This window comes from Sus scrofa, chromosome 12 (genome assembly GCF_000003025.6).
Source record: "Sus scrofa isolate TJ Tabasco breed Duroc chromosome 12, Sscrofa11.1, whole genome shotgun sequence".
In the NCBI taxonomy this organism is placed as follows: domain Eukaryota; kingdom Metazoa; phylum Chordata; class Mammalia; order Artiodactyla; family Suidae; genus Sus; species Sus scrofa.
This window is the reverse complement of record NC_010454.4, coordinates 5,407,703-5,426,491: the sequence shown is the minus strand read 5'-3', so window position 1 is coordinate 5,426,491 and position 18,789 is coordinate 5,407,703. Positions and strand designations below refer to the sequence as shown.

At 64.2% G+C, this 18,789-nt stretch overlaps 1 protein-coding gene across 1 annotated transcript; it reads right to left on the bottom strand.

Moving 5' to 3' along the window:
• Positions 59–17,036, bottom strand: EVPL (envoplakin). Its single transcript, XM_003131184.6, is given in 23 exon segments — positions 59–984; positions 987–3,717; positions 4,411–4,503; positions 4,622–4,732; positions 4,842–4,925; positions 5,651–5,801; positions 6,128–6,321; positions 6,453–6,591; positions 6,677–6,855; positions 8,444–8,616; positions 8,923–9,020; positions 9,180–9,334; positions 9,648–9,794; positions 10,242–10,367; positions 11,557–11,652; positions 11,827–11,934; positions 12,012–12,173; positions 12,321–12,359; positions 12,518–12,643; positions 13,528–13,654; positions 13,744–13,898; positions 14,260–14,359; positions 16,727–17,036. Coding segments are annotated over 23 exon segments (6,099 nt in total). The 5' UTR covers positions 16,825–17,036; the 3' UTR covers positions 59–277.

Sequence of the window (18,789 nt, the reverse complement as noted above, 5' to 3'; positions counted from 1 at the left end):
AGCAGCACTATCCCTCCCTCGTGGTCATGCCCCATTTCCCAAATGTGAACCAGACACCCACCTGAGAAGCTGTTTATTGCAAGTGCTGGGGGGGGAGGGAGGAAAAGAGGGCTGCCGGGTTGGGGGTGCTTTAGGTACCAGGTTCGGGGAGGGAGCCCAGCGCCAAGCGCATTTGAGGAATGGGACACGGGTCAGACAGTGGGAAGCCCCACCCGCTCAGACCAGGCTGCGTGCGTCCTACCCTCCCCCTCACGCATGCCTCCCCCCCAGGCCCCCGTCAGCGCAGGGAGCGTGGGGCGGTGGGGGAGGCCGAACGGTAGCAGCGGTACCCCTCCAGGGAGGCTGGCAGGAGCAGCAGGCCGCTCAGCGGGTCTTTCCGGCAGCGCCCCATGGCCTCCCTGTAGCTCACCCTCTCCTTGGAGATGGGGTCTGTCAGGTCCTTGTCGTAGCTGCCCTCGTCCTGCAGGAGCTGGGCCAGCTCTTCACTGATCATTCCGGAGAGCACGGCCTGCGAGAGGGGGATGCGGCCTGTCCTCTTGGGGTCGATGAGCCCGCCGGTCAGGTGCTGCACCTGCAGGTGCGGGAGCACGCTCTCCAGGGGCATCCAGCCCTTCCGGATGGCCTCGCCCACCGACAGCCGCTTCTTGGTGACGGGGTCCTCGATGCCGGTGAAGGCCTTCTGGGCGTTGAGCAGCCTCTGCGTTGCGCTGTTCTCGATCAGCCCCCTCTCCACGGCCTTGTGCACGGAGTAGCGCTCTCGGCTGAGGAGGTCCACGATGCCCCCCGTGGCCGCCTGCGCCTCCAGCAGCTTCTGCCCGGTGATGGGGTCCAGCATGTTCTTGGCCACGGCCGTCTTGATGGTGCACTTGTTGTCTGTGGTTGTGTCGTAGACCCCGGCGATGGGGATGCTGTCCTCGCCGAGCCCGAGGGAGAAGCCGGGAGAGAAGAAACCGGCGCCCTGGGGGCCCGGGGAGGCGAGCGGGACTTGGAGATGATGGCGCCGATGGAGAGGGAGGCGCAGGGCTTGGTCTCGCCCGCCACGAGCAGGGCGAACTCGCCGATGGGGAGGCGGCCGTCCTTGTAGAGGTGGTACTCCTCCTTGGAGATGCGCCGGCCGCGCAGGGCGGCCTCGATGGAGTACTGCTTCCCGCTCTTGCGGTCCAGGAGCACAGACTCCTCCCCACGGGGGCCAGAGGTGGTGATCTCCTCCCAGTCACACTCGAGCTCCTGCAGCTGGAGGTACTGGCCTCGGTCAATGATGCCCCGCTTATAGGCCTCGTACGGCGACAGGTCCTTCCCCGTCTCGGGCTCCAAGATGGAGATCTTGGTGGAGAGGTTGGTCTCGCGCGTCTGGGTCTCCTGGCTGAGCTCCTCGCAGCCCACCTTGGCGTGGAGGTCGCGGAGGGTCCGCTCCTTCTCGTAGATCTGGTCCTTCTCTCGGAGGATGGCCGCCTCGAGCTGCGAGAGCTCCTGGCCCCGCTGGGCTGCCCTCTGCCGCTCGCTCTCCGTCTTCTGGCTGCGCAGCTTGGACTCCTCCTGCAGGTCTATCACCTGCTGCTGCTTCTGCTTCTCCAGCTCCCGCAGCTCCTGCCGCAGCTGCCCGCACTCCTGGCTCGCCTGGTCCCGGGCCTGCTGGAGCTCGGCCTCCTCCCGCGACCAGGTCCGCTCCAGCGCCTCGGCCCGGTCGATCCGCTCCCGCAGGCGCCTGGCCCCCTCCTCGCGGCTCTGCCGGGCGGCGCGCTCCCTGTTGAGCGCCTCCCACGCCCGGGCGCGCTCGCCCTCCAGCACCCGGTCCTTCTCCACCCTGATCACTTCCTTGTAGATGGTCTTCTCCTGCGACTTGGTTTTCTGGAGGACGTCGATCTGCACCTGCAGGTTCTTGCACTCCCGGTGCAGCTCCGACACCCGCGTCTTCTCCTGCTCCAGGGCCCGCCGCAGGGCCTCCGTGGACTTCTCCAGGTCCGGGTCCTTCTCCAGCTGCACCACCTCCTCCATGACGATCTTCTCCTGCACCGCGGGAGGCCGCCTCTCCAGCTCCTGGACCCGCAGGGTCAGCTGCCGCAGCTCCCGCTCGGCCGCCAGCTTCTTGCTGCGGTCCTCCTGGAAGCCCAGCAGGGCCTCGTCCTCCTCGATGGCCGCCCGCAGCTGCTGCACCTCCCGCTCCAGCTGCCGCCGCCGGGCCACCTGCTCGTCCAGGCTGCGGCTCAGCCGGCTGTGCTCCTCGCGCAGCTTTGGGTCCTTCTGGGTAACCACCACCTCCTGCAGCACCACCTTCTCCTCGGGCCGCCTCCTCTCCAGCAGCAGGTACTTGTTCTGCAGCTCGTAGACCACGGCCTCGGTGGCCCGCCGCTTCTGGGCCGCCTCCCGCACCTCCTGGCGCAGCCGCCGGGCCTCCTGCTCCAGGACCGGGTCCTTCTCGCGGCGCACCACCTCCTTGCTCACCGTCCTGGTCTCCACCTTGGCCCGCGCCCGCCGCCACTCGTCGCGCTCCCCCTGCAGCCGGATGAGCTGCTCCTGGGCCCGCCCGCTGCCGTTGACCAGCTCATTGAGCTGAGCCTTCAGGCGGTCGATCTCCCGCAGCACCTCCGGGCTCTGCTCGTGCTTCACCACCTCCTCCGTCACCTCCTTGTACTCCACCGTGGGCTTCTGCGCCCGCAGGACCGCCAGCTCGGGCAGCAGCTGCCCCACCGCCTCCTCCACGCCGCCCCTCTTGCGGGCCATGTCCTGCAGCTCGGCCCTGAGCCGCGCAATCTCCCGCTCGGTCTCCGGGTCCACGTGGAAGATCTCGTGGACGCGCTCCTGCAGCGCCACTCTGGGCTTCTGCTTCTCCGCCACGCTGTGCTGCTCGTGCAGCTCCTTCAGCTCCCTGGCCAGAGCCCCGTTCTTCTTCCTCTCCTCCTCCAGGAGGCCCCTGAGCCTGGACGCCTCTCGGAGGAGCCCGGGGTCCTGCTCCACCTTCTTCACCTCCTTCACAACCACCTTCGGCTCCACGGCGCTGATGGCCCGCTCCAGCTCCGCGATGCGAGCCTGCGCCTTGGCCACGGCCGCCTCTGCCCCTTTCCGCTGCGCCGCGTCCTCCTGCATCTGCCGCCTCAGGGCCTGCACCGCCCGGACCATCTCCAGGTCCTTCTCCACCTTGACCACCTCTTTCACCACCACCTTCTCCTGCACGCTCGCCTCCTTCCGCTCGAGGGCCTGCAGCTCGGTCCTCAGCGCCTCTAGCTGGGCCGAGACGGCGGCGTCCTCCGCCCTCAGGTGCTGGATCTCGCCGACGAGCTGGGCCGCCTGGCTGTCCAGGCTGGGGTCCCTCTCGATGTGGGTGACCTCCTTGGTCAGCAGGTGAGGCCGCGTGGCCTTCCTCTCGCTCTCCAGCTGCACGAGCTTCTGGGCCGCGGCCTCCAGCGCTGCCTGCAGGCCAGCCCGCTTCCGGTCCTCGGCCTCCACCTGGGACTTCAACCTGGACAGGCGACTCTCCAGCTGGGGGTCCCGGAAGCACTCCACCACTTCTTTCTCCTCCAGTCTCTCCAAGGGCCGCTGGGTCCTCAGCTCCAGCAGCTGGTTCCTCTGCTCCTCCAGCTCCCGCTGCACCTGGGCCACCCGCCTCCTCTCCTCCTCCAGCTGGGATCTCAGGGCCTCGGCCTCTGCCCCTGCTGGGGCGGGGCGCTCGGACCCCTGCTGTGCGTGGTGGGTCACCGGAACGTCCTCGCTGAGCTCCTTCTGCAGAGTGAGAGGAAGAGGGGAGAGTCCTGGGGGGAGGGGAGCAAAGGGCCCATTCCCACCCCACTTTCCTGAGACCAGGACCCCTCCCTGCTTCCTGGGTTCCCAGTAGGTCCTGGGAGGTGGAACCAAAGCCATGAGATGCTTGGAGGCAGGATTCTCAAGGCCCAGGGTTTAGGGTGCAAGGCAGTGGTCAGGCTGCAAATAGGAAAGTCTCTCTCCCAAGCCGTCCCCCTTCCCCTTCCACCCAAGCTCCCGAAATGGGCCCGCAGGCCTCTGAGGGACCCCGGAGAGCTTCTCTGGGTAGGAGAAAGCTGCAAAGTCCCTTGGCCAGCCACCCCGAGTCCTGGAGACCTTCTGGCTCCTGCTCTCCCAGGGACAGAGACCCAGGTGGCCTCTCCCCAGCGGGGGCTGGGTCCCAAGGCTGAAGACGTTGTGGCCATTTTCTCCTGTCCCCACCAGGGCACTGCCCGGTGGCTCAGCTATGACCGGATTGAATGACATCTCCTCGTACTAACTCTGAGGTGGAACCAGCCTGTAAGAGCTGCTGGGGGAGAACTGGGGAGGCAGGGAGCTCAGGCCGCCGAGCCTGTCCCGGGGTGCAGGCTGCAGGGGGAGGAAGAAGGGAAGGCTGCCAGGCCCACAACGGGCCAGGCTGCCCAGTGCGGGAACCGAAGGGCATCACCTCCCTACCTTCTCCAGAATCTTTCTGGCAAACTCCAGCTGGTGCAGTTGCTGCTGCTGCAGAGCTGCAGCCTCAGTGTAGGCCTTGGTCAGGCTCTTCTCCTGGAGAGGCCAAAAGGGCGGGAGACGGAGGGTGGGGTCCGCTCCCCACCCCCACCCCCACCCTCCAGAGGCAGCAGAGCCGGCGCCCGCCTGCCAGGGAACACACAGCCTCCCTCACCTGGGCCTGGATGCTCTCCTGCAGGGGAGCCACTCGGGGTCTCGTGGGGGCCGACCCCGCCTGGAGGGGCTCCAGGGAGCAGCGGTAGGTGTTTGCCTGCAGCTCATAGCCCTGAGCAGGGGGAAAAGGAGAACAGGCTGGCTCACGCGGGGGCAGCTGGCAGGGGGAGGGGACTGGCAGAGTGGGAGACACAGAGGGACCTGCTGGAGTAAATGCTTACCTGGAGGGCCGCCTGGAGGTCCTGGGAGAGGCGGGATGCCATGGCCTTGTCCTGCTCGCGGCCCTGGATCTCCTGCAGCAGCCTCTGCCAGGGAAGAAGTGACAGTCAGAAGCACCGCTCACCTGGACTCCCCTTCCGCTGGGCACCTCCAGGGCCGCCAGCAGGTGGCTCCACCCGAGGGCAGGAAGGGCTCCGTGGGAAAGTGCCTCTTCTCCCCTGTGACCCACCGTGGCTTCTGCTTGGCACGTTTCGACCCCTCCCCAACACCTGGGCACCCTGTTTATTCCTCAGGCCTTGGCCTGGGTGTCAGTTCCAGGCGGCTTGCCCTGCTGTCCACGCGTGTCCCGCACCGGCTTCTCCACTAACGTGTTTATCAGTGTCACGGCCTGAGATGCACCAGCCTCCCCGCCAGACTGGGCGCTGCCTGAGGGCCGAGCTGAACGCCAGGCCCTGGTTCATGACGAGCAGGTGGTCGGGGCTCGGCGGTCGGGGCTCAGCAGGCAGGAAGAGGCTATGCAGTAGGGGGTTGGAAGCCCCAGGAGCGTAAAGCCCGCGGCCGACCTCAGACTAGACAGAGAAAGGCTGGCCGTTTCTGGGAGCAAAGTGGAGCATTGTGGGTGGAAGGCTGGTGGTAAGGGACTCCGGGCCCCCATGGGCTGAGCTTTGCGGTCCTTAAAACCCTGGTCACCAGGGGGCCGCACGTGCACAGGTGGCTCTCCTGCTGGGGTGTCCACCTGGGAACTGAACTTGGCTTGAGGGCCCCGCTCTGGCTACCTGTCCCCAGGTCGCCTGCAGCTCCAGCTCCTCACCTTCTGCGCCTGCAGCTTGTAGGCGATCTGGCTGGGCCCGTCGCTGGGCCGCACCTGGCCGCGGGGCAGCTGCTCCAGCCAGGAGCTCAGGTTGTCCCTGCAGTTCTTGAACTGCTGGTACATGAGGCCGGTGTCTTGCACCATCTTCTCCCTGCAGGAGGTTGAGGCCCAAAGCAGAGGTGAGAGCTGCCTTCGGGGGACAGATGAGGGGCACAGAGGAGGCTGGTGGGTCCCTCTCTCCCTGGGACAGGTCAGGAGACACCCCCCCCGCGCGCCCCCTAATTCTGGCCCAGTGCTGGAGCTGAGCCTTCAGAGGTGGACCGGACAGTGTCTGCCCGGCGCCACCTGGGATGTCGGTCCTGGCATCATGCCACATTAGAGGTGAGGAACCTGAGCCTCAGAGAGGTGACGTCTCCAGTTCAGGGTCACACAGCTTGTCAGCAGCCGCTGTGGTGCAGCATGGGCCCAGTCACTCACCGCAGGTCCAGCTGGTCCCCCACGGCGTGGTAGCGGTCGGTGAGGGCCCGCACCTGGCGCTGCTGGTGCGGCAGGTCTTGGCAGAACTCGTGGAAGTTGTTCTGCAGCGCGCTGCACGTGTGCTCAGCCGCCTTCAGCTGGCGGTGCAGCCCCAGCACGCAGGCCTGCTGCTCCAGCAGCGCCCTCCGCTGGCGCTGGGGGAGGAGGCGACACAGCGCGATGCACCCTCGAGGTCCAGGGAGACGCCAGGTCTGCCCTGCCCCTGCCCCCAAATGCTTGTTCAGGCTGTGCCCCCTCTCCTGCCAGGAGGCCACCTGGCCCTCACCTGCAGCTCGCTGACCTTCTGCTGCAGGGCGCCCGGGCTGGCAGGGATGGGGGCCTCCTGTGCCAGGGCGGACTCAAAGCCTCGGATGACCCTGTCCGCATCCTGGATCTGCCGCTCCAGGCCGAGGGCAGCCTTAGCTCTGCCACAGGAGAGGTCAATGGTCAGACGTCCCCTTGGCCACACCCAGCTGCCCCGCCCAGCCGCCCCCACCCCAGAGCACTCACTTCTCTCTGTAGAGGCCGCAGAGCACCTGCACGTCGCTGTACTTGTTCTTGACGTTGTTAAGGACCACGGGCAGGTGCAGGGCGGCGGCGCCCACCGGCTGCCCGGAGAGAAACGCCTCACACTCCTGCTGGGCCGCCTCCTTCTCAGCCCCCAGGCTCTGCAGCCGCTGGGTGGTGCCCTAGGGTGGGGCGGGGCTCAGGACCTCTGCTTTGGGCAGGTGGGTTCAACCCAGCCCTCCTGCCAGGTCCACCCAACACTGCCCACGAAGCCCGAGCGTGTGGTGTGGACATGCTGGGGCTCAGTTCCCAGGGATATGACCTGGGGCAGGCCAACCTCGCGGACCCTCGGTCTCCTCATCTATAAGACGCCTGATGAGAGGATGGAACAAGACTCTGTGAGTCGGGAGCTTCCGCCCGCCTTGGTCTTCATGTCACTGTCTTGTTCCCAAAACCTCAGTTCCCCGCCCTGTCACTCCAGGTCAGGCCACCAAGCCCTGGCTCCATCCACACGGGGTGATTTCAATCCTTCTTTCATCGGGTCCTCATTCATTCATTCCGTAAGCCATTGGTGCCCACTCTGTGCCATGCCATGCATGGCCTACCTTCCAGGCGAACTGGACCCCCAGCACCCCTGATGTGCCAGATGCTGTGACTTCAACACCTGAGGACCTACTTGGAACCTGCCCGGGCCCAAGAGAGCCACCAGGTCCCAGGGCAGTGGTAACCAGTGCCCGGCGTGGGCAGAGGTATTGCTGAGGCGGCGTAACTGGCATTGCCTCCCTCTGCCACTCCTGCTCCGTCCCCCGGCACCTTCAAGTTGGCCCAGGACCCAGCCTGTGGAGCCCTCTGACCCTCGCCGGCCCTCGGACCCAGCTGCAGCCCTCCGGCCCCACAGCTGAGGCATGTTGCGGAGTGAACATAAAAGTTGCACAACGACGTGAATGACATGATTCACATTTTTAAAAAGCCAAATCCAAACAATATGTTTGAGTAAAAACCGGTTTGGAAGCATATAATCCAAACTGCCTCCCTGCCCAGTGCGGGGAAGGGGCGGCTTTCCCTCGTAGCACCTCCGAGTCCTTTTGAGATCGTGTTTACACGCCGCCAACCTCTCCGGGCGGCTCCCCGCCCACCGGCCAGGAGCAAACACCCCTAAGATGCTGCTCTCAGAGCCTCGCCGGAACACCCTTCCAGAGCAGGTGCAGGCCTCTCTACTCTGAGCCCTGCCCTTCTAGAACCTTCCCAGGCCCTCCTATACTCAGCCTCAGGACAACCAGGCGAGCTGGGTATTATCGTGCCCGTTTTCAGGGATGAGGAAACCAAGGCCCAGAGAAGGTGCGTGAGTGGCCCCAAGTCACAGAGCTGGTCCACGGCGGAGCCAGGATGGGAATGGGCCTGTGTGAGCCCCGGACCATCCGCTCCCTTCTCCCACCTCAGGGGCCCTGGGCTGCTCCCACACTTGCCTCATCTTTAGTCTATGCACCCCCAGGGCTAGACTATTTCTTTTCTTTTTTTTCCTCCTTTTTAGGGCCCCAGGCTAGGGGTCGAATCAGAGCTGCAGTGGCCGGCCTCCACCACAGCCACAGCGATGCGGGTTCTGAGCCGCATCTGTGATCTACGCCGCAGCTTGTGGCAACGCCGGATCCTTAACCCACTGAGCGAGGCCAGGATCAAACCTGCATCCTCAGGGACACAAGTCAGGTTCTTAACCTGCTGAGCCACAACAGGAACTCCAGGCCGTTATCCCAGCCGCCCTGCTTCACCCACCTTGTGGCTTTGGATGCGGCCCTCCAGGTCCTCCAGTGGGGTGGCACGGCTCAGCGGGGCCCTGGCCCAGGCCAGCACCTGCCTCTCTATCTGCCCCAGGTCCTCCTCCAGCCGGGTCATCTGTGTCAGGAGCTTCTGGGCCTGTGGGTCGGCTGGGGCTGAGCCAGCTGGAGCTGGAGGACAAGGGTGCCTGTAAGGGGCCAGGGCCCCCTCATGTCCGTCCACCTGCCTGACGGGCCCTCCCTGAGTGCCCACAGGGGGTCCTGTCGGGGGCGGGGTAGGGAGGGAAGGGTGTGGGCAGGGCCTGGCTGAGGGAGGGACAGTGCCAGGGGCTTGCTGACCCAGGAGATGGAATCCCCAGAGCAGGAGTCCTTAATTTGGGGGCACCTCTGCCCCTGGCAACCCCCACAGGGACCAAGTAGGAACCTATTCCCTCCATTCCAGCAATGCCTCCCCCCTCCCTGTTCAGCCCTCGCTACCCTGCTGGCCAGGCCGAAAGGGCTCCTCGGCACCGGCCTTCAGGCGGCTCTGGACAGTGGTCAGTTTCTGCTTCAGGGCCTGCAGCTCCGAGGCCAGCCTGGAAGGAGGAGGAGATCAGAGAAGGATGTGCCTCCACTCGCCCTCCCCCAGCCCCACAGACACGCTTCCAGGCGAAGGCCAGGCAATGGCCTCCAGCTGCAGGGCCCGGTCTGGCCCCCGGCTCCTCCTGCTCCTGAGGCTCCCCAGGCAGACCCACCTGGAGGCCCTGGCCACGGCCTCAGGGTCCGGAGCTGGGAGGCAGAAGCAGGCAGCTGGGGCACGTTTGGTCTCGCCTGTGGGGCCCTGGACCACCCAGGTGTGCGGGTCGTCGTTGTCCATCAGTGTATAGCGCTCACCCCGCAGCAGCTGCACCTGCGGGCAGGTGGGGAGGGGCTCGTGCAGGCTCGGGGGCTGGGCTGGCGAAGGGGTTGAGCCTAAGAGGGGTGGAGGCTGGGTGGGGACAGGTGGGGACTGGAGCTAGGGTGGGCGGGAGGTGCTGGGGTAGGAGAGGGATGGGCCAGAGGCAGGACAGGGCTTGGAGAGAAGGGCTGCTGGGGTGGGGGTGGGGGCGGGGACGGGGGTAGGAGGGGGCTCGGGGTGGGACAGGAGTGGGGAGGCCAGGGGAGCCAGGCGTGGCCAGGGGAGCCGGGCGGGGCCAGGGGAGCCGGGCCCTCAGAGACTATACTTCTCCAGAGTCCCAGTCGCAGATGCTGTCCACGTGCAGGGGCTGCTGGGGTGGGCTCCTGCGTTGCGGCAGCGGAGCCACCTCCTGGCTCCGCAGCTGCAGGTCCCTAACAGTCTTCTCGGCCACGGCCAGCTGCTTCTCCTCTGCCTGCGGGGTCCCAGGCAGTGGGGGCTCAGACCAAGCCACACCGGAGGCCCGCCCCAGATGTTCCCCCAAGAGGGCCCGGGAGGGGCCCATCCTCCATGAAGACAGGGTCTCTCAGTCCGCAAAGTAAAAGGAGCCCCTCCCTGGGGACCCCGGATCCTAGGGTCGCAGGTAGGGGCGGGATAGGTACTGTCCAGCATCACCCAGGCCTCAGAGCTCTTCTGGGCAGTCCTGGCCACATAACAGGTGAGGAAACGGAGGCCCAGCGGTGGGAAGGGCTTGCTGGGAGCAGACCAGGCTCCTCCTGCTGGAGCGAACCCCCTTCTCCTGCCTCTGCGGCTGGGGCTCCAGGCTGGACGGAGTGCCCTGGAGGCAGGAGGCCCAGACACACACGGGCAGGCCTCGTCCCCAGGAGTGGGTTCGGGTGGCGGGTGGGTGGGGTCGTCTCACCTCCAGCTGTCGAAGCAGCTCTGTCAGGGCGCCAGGAGGGCCGCCGGGGCCAGGGCTGTACTGGGTGTCCAGCCGGGAGCTGAGCTTTGCCAGGGACTGGCCAACAGAGTCGGCCTCTTCCTGGAACTGAGGTTGGTGGGTGGTCAGGGGCAGAGCTGGGGCACCCACTGCCCGCAACCCTGCACACCAGCTAAATGCAAACCGGCTAAACCCAAACTGCCACTTGCCCTACACGGACCCGTCTCCCCAGGCAGCCGGGCCTTTTTAACAGAACTGCTCTGCAAATGGGGTGTTTTGGGGTCACTGAACGTTTCTGTAAGTGTCGTGAAACACTTTGGTTTTTGTGCTTCCTGCACAGACGAAGGGCTTATACACACACACACACACACACACACACATATATATATATACACACTACTTTCTTCTTTCTTCTTTTTTCTTTTTAGGGAGCAGCAAATGGAAGTTCCCAGGCTAGGGGTCCAATCCGAGCTGCAGCTGCTGGCCTACGCCACAGCCACAGCAAGATGCGAGCCATGTCTGCAACTTAACCACAGCTCACGGCCGTGCCGGATTCTTAACCCCCCGAGTGAGGCCAGGGATCGAACCCACATCCTCATGGAGACTAGTGGGGTTTGTTACTGCTGCACCACAACCGGAACTCTGTATTTTTAATTTTTTCTCTTTTGTTATTTTTTTCTTTTTCTACCTGTTGTCTATTATATCCATGTTTCTCAACCCTTGTTTCATTACTGTCCCTTCTAAGGAAGTTTTTTTTTTTTTTTTTTTGTCTTTTTTGTCTTTTTGCCATTTTCTTGGGCCGCTCCCGCGGCATATGGGGGTTCCCAGGCTAGGGGTCAAATCGGAGCCACAGCCACCGGCCTACGCCAGAGCCACAGCAATGTGGGATCCGAGCCACGTCTGCGATCTACACCACAGCTCATGGCAATGCTGGATCCTTAACCCACTGACCAAGGCCAGGGATCGAACCTGTAACCTCATGGTTCCTAGTCGGATTCGTTAACCACTGAGCCAGGACGGGAACTCCTAAAGAGCTATTTTAGACATTTTTCCTTATTGTCTCCATCGGTGCTGTGAAATTTTAATATATAAGACGTCTTTTGTGTATGCATATCTGTGATTTATCCATAAAATGAATAAATTTTTTTTCACCCACAAGAACCAACTTTCATCTCCCAGGAGTGATGTCACCCAGTCACCAGGACACAGCTCTGTCCTTCTCAGGAGATTCGAGCATGGCCTGTGGCCAGTGTCCTCCAGGCACCCCTGCCCCCACCCCGCCGCACCCACAGCTCACCCGGCGGTAACCCTCCACATGCTGCAGATGGCATTCCTGGCAGATGCACAGGTTCAGGAAGTTCTGCCACTCTATCTTCAGGGCCTCCTGGTGGGCCTGTGGGCAGCAGCGTGGAGCCCTCAGGCCACACCCCACCCTGGCCCATCCACCCACTCTGCCACGCACCCCTTCGGCTGGGCCCGCCCACTGTCTCCCTCCTGGTCTCCCCAGCCTCTTGGAAGCTCCCCGATGGACGCAGCAGGGGTCCCAGAGGCAGCGGGGCCTTCGCACCTGGATGGGCCCCACAGCCGGGTGCCCGAGCTCCACCATGCGCTCCCCGTCGTCCTCCAGCTGGTTCACACACTGCTCCTGGCTCAGCAGCTCATGCTGCTTGAAGTTCTGGGAGAGAGTTGGAGGGGGGCAGTAAGGACCAGGACGTCCCAGTCCCCCCCCCGCCCCCACTCTCCCCCGCTGACCTCGTACTCCCTCCGCAGGCCCTCGGGGTCGGCCATGAGGTCGCTCCAGTCCTGCTGCAGAATGCGCTGCTGCTGCTGGGCCAGGGCGCTCAGCTGGCGCGTGCAGCCCTGCAGGTGCGTGTATAGGCTGCCCAGGCTCTGCCCGCGCCACGAGGCCGCCTTCTGTGCTCGGGGGAGAGGCGGGGAGAGGGAAGGGGTGGCGAGAGGCACCATCAGGCTGTGCCCAGAAACGCTGACCCCGTCAAGGGTGCAGACAGCCAGGCCCTGCTCGGCTTCCGCCCACCCAGCCCAGCCCTTCCCCCTGCTCACCAGTAGGTTCCGGTATTGGCTCCGGATAGTGTCCGCATCCTGCTTCGACCAAGGGGGAGAGAATGCAGGCCCCGTGAGAGATGGGGTTCAGAGGAGAAGGGCCCCACTCCTCCCTCCCTCGCCTAGCCTGCTCGGGCTCTGATGGGAGGAGAGGGACGGGGCTGGGGCTGGGATGGGTGTGGGCACAGCTCACCCACCGGCCCTATGAGGGTCCGCAGCTGCTGCCCGTAGGCCTCGATCTCCTTCTGCAGGATGTTGTGCTCGGCGATCTGTTGCTCCAGCTCTGCCATGCCCGGGCCGTACTGGCCTTCGCTGACCTGCTTCTGCAGAAGAGCTGGCCACTCAGCTCTGCTGCAGGGCCTGGGGTGGAGCCCTCCGGCACCCACACCCTCCCCACATCCCCTTGGCAGGGACAGAGCTGGTCCTTTGGGCAGAGGGTGGATGGGCCAGGTGGGCGCCCAGGTAAATGGCCGCAGTTCCCCTCTGCAGAACGTGTCTTCTCCAGTGGCCCTGGCAGAGGCCTCCGTGTTGCGTGACTTTGGAGCCTGCATCCCACTGGTCCCCAGGACTCGGGGCTCAGCCTCTGCAAAGTCTCCCCACTCCGCCTGGCCCCTGCCTGGCTCCAGCCTCGGCACCTCCTGCCTGGCTCCCGGAGCCAGCCCATGCCCTCCCCTGGCACCCTTGCTGTTGTGACATCAAAGCACAGCTCCTCACCTGATGTGCAGGGTGTCCCTGATCTGGTTCTGCCCAGAGATCCCACTTCCCATGGCATCTCAAGGCAGGAGACTCTATTTTTTTTTTTTTTTTTGTCTTCTTGTCTTTTTAGGCCCGTGGTACATGGAAGTTCCAGGCTAGGGGCTGAATTGGAGCTACAGCTGCCGGCCTACACCGCAGCCACAGCAACTCGGGATCGAGCCGTGTCTGTCATCTCCACTGCAGCTCATGGCAACGCCGGATCCTTAACCCACTGAGCAAGGCCAGGGATCGAGCCTGCATCCTCATGGATGCTAGTCAGGTTCGTTAATCCCTGAGCCACGACGGGAACTCTTGCTCCTTTTTTCTGGAATGTCCTCTCCTCACCCCTTCACTTCAACCCAACAACCCCTCCCACCTGCAGGAAGCCCTCCCTGACTGCAGCGTCTCCTCTGCCCTCTCCCTCCCCAGACCCCTGACGGCCCCCAGGTCCAAGCGCGCATCAGCCCCTGACCTGCTTCTGCTCCAGCACCTGTGCCCAGTCGACCCTGGGTGCCATGTCAGCCGGCAGCACCATCTTCTCATACAGGGCGCGGTACTCGGCACACTCCTGGGTCACCCGCTCATGCAGCTGCTTGATGCTGCCAAGGAGGTGGCCAGCAGGTCGGAGCTGGTCCCCCGGCGCCTCCATCCCCGAGCCCCAGGTCCCCCCACCTGCCACCCCACTCACTCCTTCTCGATCTCCTCGGCCTGCGGGTGCTTGAGCCGCCGGGCCTTGTCCACGTCCAGGAAGAGGTCTTTGAGCAGCACCTCGGCCTCCTTCAGGCTGCGGCCCACCGCCTGCCGGTGCTGCAGGGCCTGGCTCTGCTCGCTGTGCTGCCGGTCCTGCGGGGTGGGCTGAATCTTCACTGCCTGCCGCTGCTGTCCAAGCCCCACCCTGAGGGGCCCCGGCCCACCTTGGTGCCCACACCGGCAGAGGGCGGGCCCAGGCTCCTGGGGCATGAACTCAAGGACACAGGGGAAGCCTGGGCCCGCCTTGCATCCCTGTGACTCTCCGCCCCCGCCCCCAGGCTAGGAGCCCAGCAGAAGAGTGCTGAGCCCTCTCTCCCACTGTGTTTGGGGGTGGCCAGTGAAGGACAGGGCTGTCCGTCCATCTTCATCACGACGAGTGGGCATGCCAGGGACCACCAGCTGTGGCTACGGGCCTCCCACGTCTGCACACCTGCCGTCTGGCCTCAGGTCTCACCTGCTGCAGCTTCTTCTGGGTCTCCAGGATGTCCCTCTCCACCTGGTCGGCATTGGCCTGCATGCGGGAGATGAGCAGGGCCAGCTCCTGGGTGGCAGCTCTGATGGGTGGTGGGGACAGAGGGCAGCGTGGTTGGAAAGGTTCCCTCTGTTCCCCTTGGGCAGAGGTCTGCCCTCCTGCCAGGCTCAGGGCCGTCGGGAGGAGCCCAAGCCCAGGGGCACTCTGGTTCCATGGAAACCTCTGGGAGACACCCATTCCTGTGAGGATTCGGGAAATGAGGGGCCGGGGTGTATGCAGCCCGGAGGAGCAGGTCCCCACCCCATCAGGGTCCCTGCCGCTTCCTCTGGCTGGAGAGCAGTTACCCCAGGAGTGAGGGAACCACCGGCTGAGCCCTAATATGGAACGAGATGGAAAAGCCCAGGTCTTGGGAGGGGCAGTGGGCTGGCTGGGGGCCGGGGAGCAGCGGCGTGGGCCCAGGCAGCTCCCCCACCACCTCGGAGCCCTGAATCCCTGCCGCCCCGGCTTGGTCTGTGTCTGGGCTAACAGGTTCCTGGGGGCGGGGAGAGGCCATCGGAGGACCAGGGCACTTTCCAGAATGGGGTGCTCAGAGCCCAAACTGGGACCTGACTTGGGCCAGGTCACACAGACAGGAGCAGAGCAAGGAGCCTGAACCAGGTCCCCAGTGGCCGTTCCCAGCATCCCTCTGTAGGGTGCCTGCTGTGGGCTTGAGCTCACGCTCTGGAGCCCAGAGGGTTGAGCAGCTCTGGCAAAAGGCAAAGTGGTTTAAGCCTCATGAGCACGGCACCCCTGAGGTCGCCATCAGGGCCTTGAACCAGGGGTCCATGGATAAGCCCCCACCCCCACACCAAGCACAGGGGCATCGCCACAAAGACGCAGTCTGAAAGAACTCCGGCCAGACAGCTTGGTTTTTCTCCCTCTCCGTCACTCCAGCCTCGAGGTCTTGGGCAAGGTAACCTCTCCGAGTTTGAGGTTCCCCACCTGTAAAGTAAGGCTAATAACAACCTCACCACGTCACTGTGTTAGCAGAAGGAATTCATCTGCAGCGTCCTGAGCAGAGTCGGTACCCAGTGTTAGTTTTCATTCCACTAGAATGGAAGCCCTATCAGAGTTCCCATTGTGGCTCAGCGGAAACAAATCTGACTAGCATCCATGAGGATGCAGGTTCGATCCCTGGCCTCACTCAGTGGATTAAGGATCCAAGGTTGCTGTGAGCTGCAGTGTGGGCTCCGATCCTGCGATGCTGTGGCTGTGGGTGTAGGCCAGCAGCTGTAGCTCTGATTGGACCCCTAGCCTGGGAATCTCCATATGCCATGGGTGTGGCCTTAAAAAAAAAAAAAATGGAAGCACTGGGAAGGGAGGGAACCATCGTTTCTATTTGCAGGGGCCTCCCCTGGGTCTAGAACATTCTTGGCACACAGTAGGTGACCAATAACTATATGGACTGCACTTGAGGGGAATGACAGGCCCTCTTTAGTGGGGGCTGCAGCCAGGGACAGGGCCGTGGGGACCGAGCTGCCCAGGATCCTGCCTGGGGATGAGAGCTCTGGGTCCCGAGTCCTGGAAGGGCTGTTCCTGCCAGGGGGAGGCCGCCCCACCCTGGGCAGGGACTGAGAGCCCCAGGGAGGGCCGGTCATTCCAGTGAGAGTCTTAACGGCTGCCTTTCCTGTCCGCCCAGGAGCCCAGCCTTGATGTCGTCGCCCTGATTCCTATCGGGGTGATGGGCCTTTCATCTCTGCTCTCATCTCCACGGCCGGGACCCCGGGCAGGCCAGCCGCCACCTCCACCCTGCAGAGCAGACCGATGGCCAGTGAGTGGAAGGACGCTGTCTGCAGAATGTGGGGCTCTGGAGAGCCGGCTGGGCCCTGCAGAGAGCTGGGTGACCCAAGGGAGGCTCTGAGACTGTCCCTCCCCCTCCCCACAGCACCGAACTCTCAAGGCCGAGGTGCGAGCCAGGGGACGGGAGGAACTGCCGCCTGGACGTGAGGGCAGCACAGCCCCACCTCCTGCAACCCCGCGCCCCACCCCACCTCTCAGCTCCTCCGGCCTCAGCCCTCCTGCCCACCCTGTGCCCAGGTCCCAGGGTCATCCCAGTCCCAGCTGAGCCTTGAGGGCAGAACCACAGACAGGGACCCAGGCCCTCCTGTCCCCTGGCTTCCCAGCCGAGGAAGGCAGCTGTGTGGGCGCCCGTCCAGGGCATCTGCCGAGCAGCCTCAACCCGTGGCCCTCAGGCCCCCCGGAGAACACGACAAGCTCTAGGCTGGCCCTGGCCTCCTGCCAGAGCTGGAGCTCGGCCTGAGAAGAGAGTCCACCCCCGGGCTTCTTGGCCTTAGGACACCAAATGCCAGCACTGGGCTGGTCCTAGGCTCCCGCCCGCTGCCTCCAGGTGGCTGGAGCTCCTGAGTCTGGCGCCACCCCAGCCCCGGCCACCTCCCCTGGCCCCGCTCACCGGCTGTGCTTGCTGGGGGACCCCTTGGGGGAGCCTTTGGCCGGGGAGCCCTTGGGGGACCCCTTCCCCTGGGAGCTTTTGCTCAGCCCCTTGAACATGGTCGTGGAGGCAGGTGCCTGCTCTGGCGGGGCTCGGCCGGCGCGGGCGTGCGGGCTGCGTGCGTCCTCGCTGGCGGCTCAGCCAGGCTCTGGCGAGGTGGGGCGGCCGGGCCCTGGGCAGGCAGTTTCTGGCGGCCCCTCCCTGCAGGTGAGGCTGCGAGGGAGGCCAGGGCGCATGCACCCAGGCTCCCACACTCACGCCCGCTCCTGCACAACCAGTTTGGGAGGAAAGGGCACAGCCCAGAGGGCGGGGCGCCCGAGCCTGCACGACTCTCAGAGAAGGTTGGGACTTGTTACACCCACATACCCAGAGGGAGCCGGCAGCAGTCACGCCTAGATAGGGAAATAGCTGGACCCGGGAGGGACAGGGCTCCAGACAGACGGACGCGAGCCTGCACCAGGCTCAGGGACAGAGGCCCAGGCTTAGAGCTCGGGCTTGGGGTTAATAAACACCTCCAGCTGACCCAGTGCTAGCAGGCCCGCCCCCACCCAGGGCTCTGGCCCCGCCAGGGGTGGGAGGGAGGTCGAGGTCTCTGCTCCGAGTCCTCCACCAACATAGTGGGGCGGCCAGGAGGCATTCAGCTCAGACAGCTGGCATGAGGTACGCCTCAAGAGGGGACACTGGGAGTTCCCACTGTGGCTCAGCAGGTTAAGGACCAGACTAGTATCCATGAGGATGAGGGTTCCATCCCTGGCCTTGCTCAGTGAATTAAGGATCCGGCGTTGGCATGAGCTGCAGTGTGGGTCACAGACGCAGCTCGGAGCCCGCGTTGCTGTGGCTGTGGTGCAGGCCAGCAGCTGTCGCTCCGATTGGACCCCCAGCCCGAGAACTTCCATCTATCTGCGGATGCGCCCCTAAAAAGAAAGGGAAAAAAGCAGGCACCACCCAGCCGTCCCCAGCCGCTCCCTCTGCCTGGCTGGTCATCCCACCCGTCCACAGCTCCAGGGCCAGATGGAGTCAGATGCCCCTCGGTGGAATCCTCAGAAGAGTTTCAGACCAGCTTCAGAGGGGCAGGGAGCCCCCCTCCCTGGACCCCTTCCCCAAGGACCCTCTCAGCATTAGCCTTGAGGTGCTGCTGAGCCCGGGGTCTGGGGAGCCTTCTGGGAACCCAGTGAACTTGGGTTTTCCTACCTCTCCCTCCCCAGACGTGGCCCCTCGGGGTCTTTTCTGGAGTTGGGTGGAGTGTCCAACAGCAGGGCCAGTTTATTGGCCTGTTCCTTACACCAAGGGCTGCCTTCTCCGTCCTGGTTCCCAGGGTCTTCAAGGAGAGAGTGGCTTCCCTCACTTCCAGGTATTTCTACCACGGCCCAGGTCAAGTCCCTTCTACAGACCCAGAGTCATTCCCGGGGGCCCGCAGGAGGCCTTGACGTAGCAAGTAGCAACGAGGAAGCAGAGCGGCCTCCAGTGGTCTTCTCCCAGCCGAGTGTGAGGATGCCACGGAGCCAGAGCTGGAAAGCCGGGCCCAGAGGCCAGCCTCTCTCTCCGTGTTATTCCCGGGTGACAATTCTCTTCTAATCACTGGTTGCACGCCTGCAATCAATCTACTGTTCTCAGAAAGGGGCCCATTTGCTTAAGTGACTTCAGGGTTCAGGAGCCAGCCCTGACCACTGGCTTCTCATCTCAAACCCAAGCGTGAGCTCGTTTCCTGATCTGACAGCCAAGGCTGCAGACAGCAGCCCTCAGCCACTGGCCTGCCTCCCTGAGGATGCTGGGCCCTTTCTTGGGAGGGGTGGTCATTGGAGATGGGGGCTTCCAGGAGAGGGAAACATCCAGACTCCAGCCCCAGGAATGGGAGCAGCCAGGGGAGGCCCTGCTGAGCTGAGTGGGGGAGAGGCTGTGTGCTCCACACACACACACCAGATAAAGGGCAGGTGGCAAAAGGCAGCTGGGCTGAGGTTTGGAATGTCTGAGCTTTGCTGCAGACGCCCCTGAAAATAAATGAGTACCAGAGGCGGCCCTTGCAC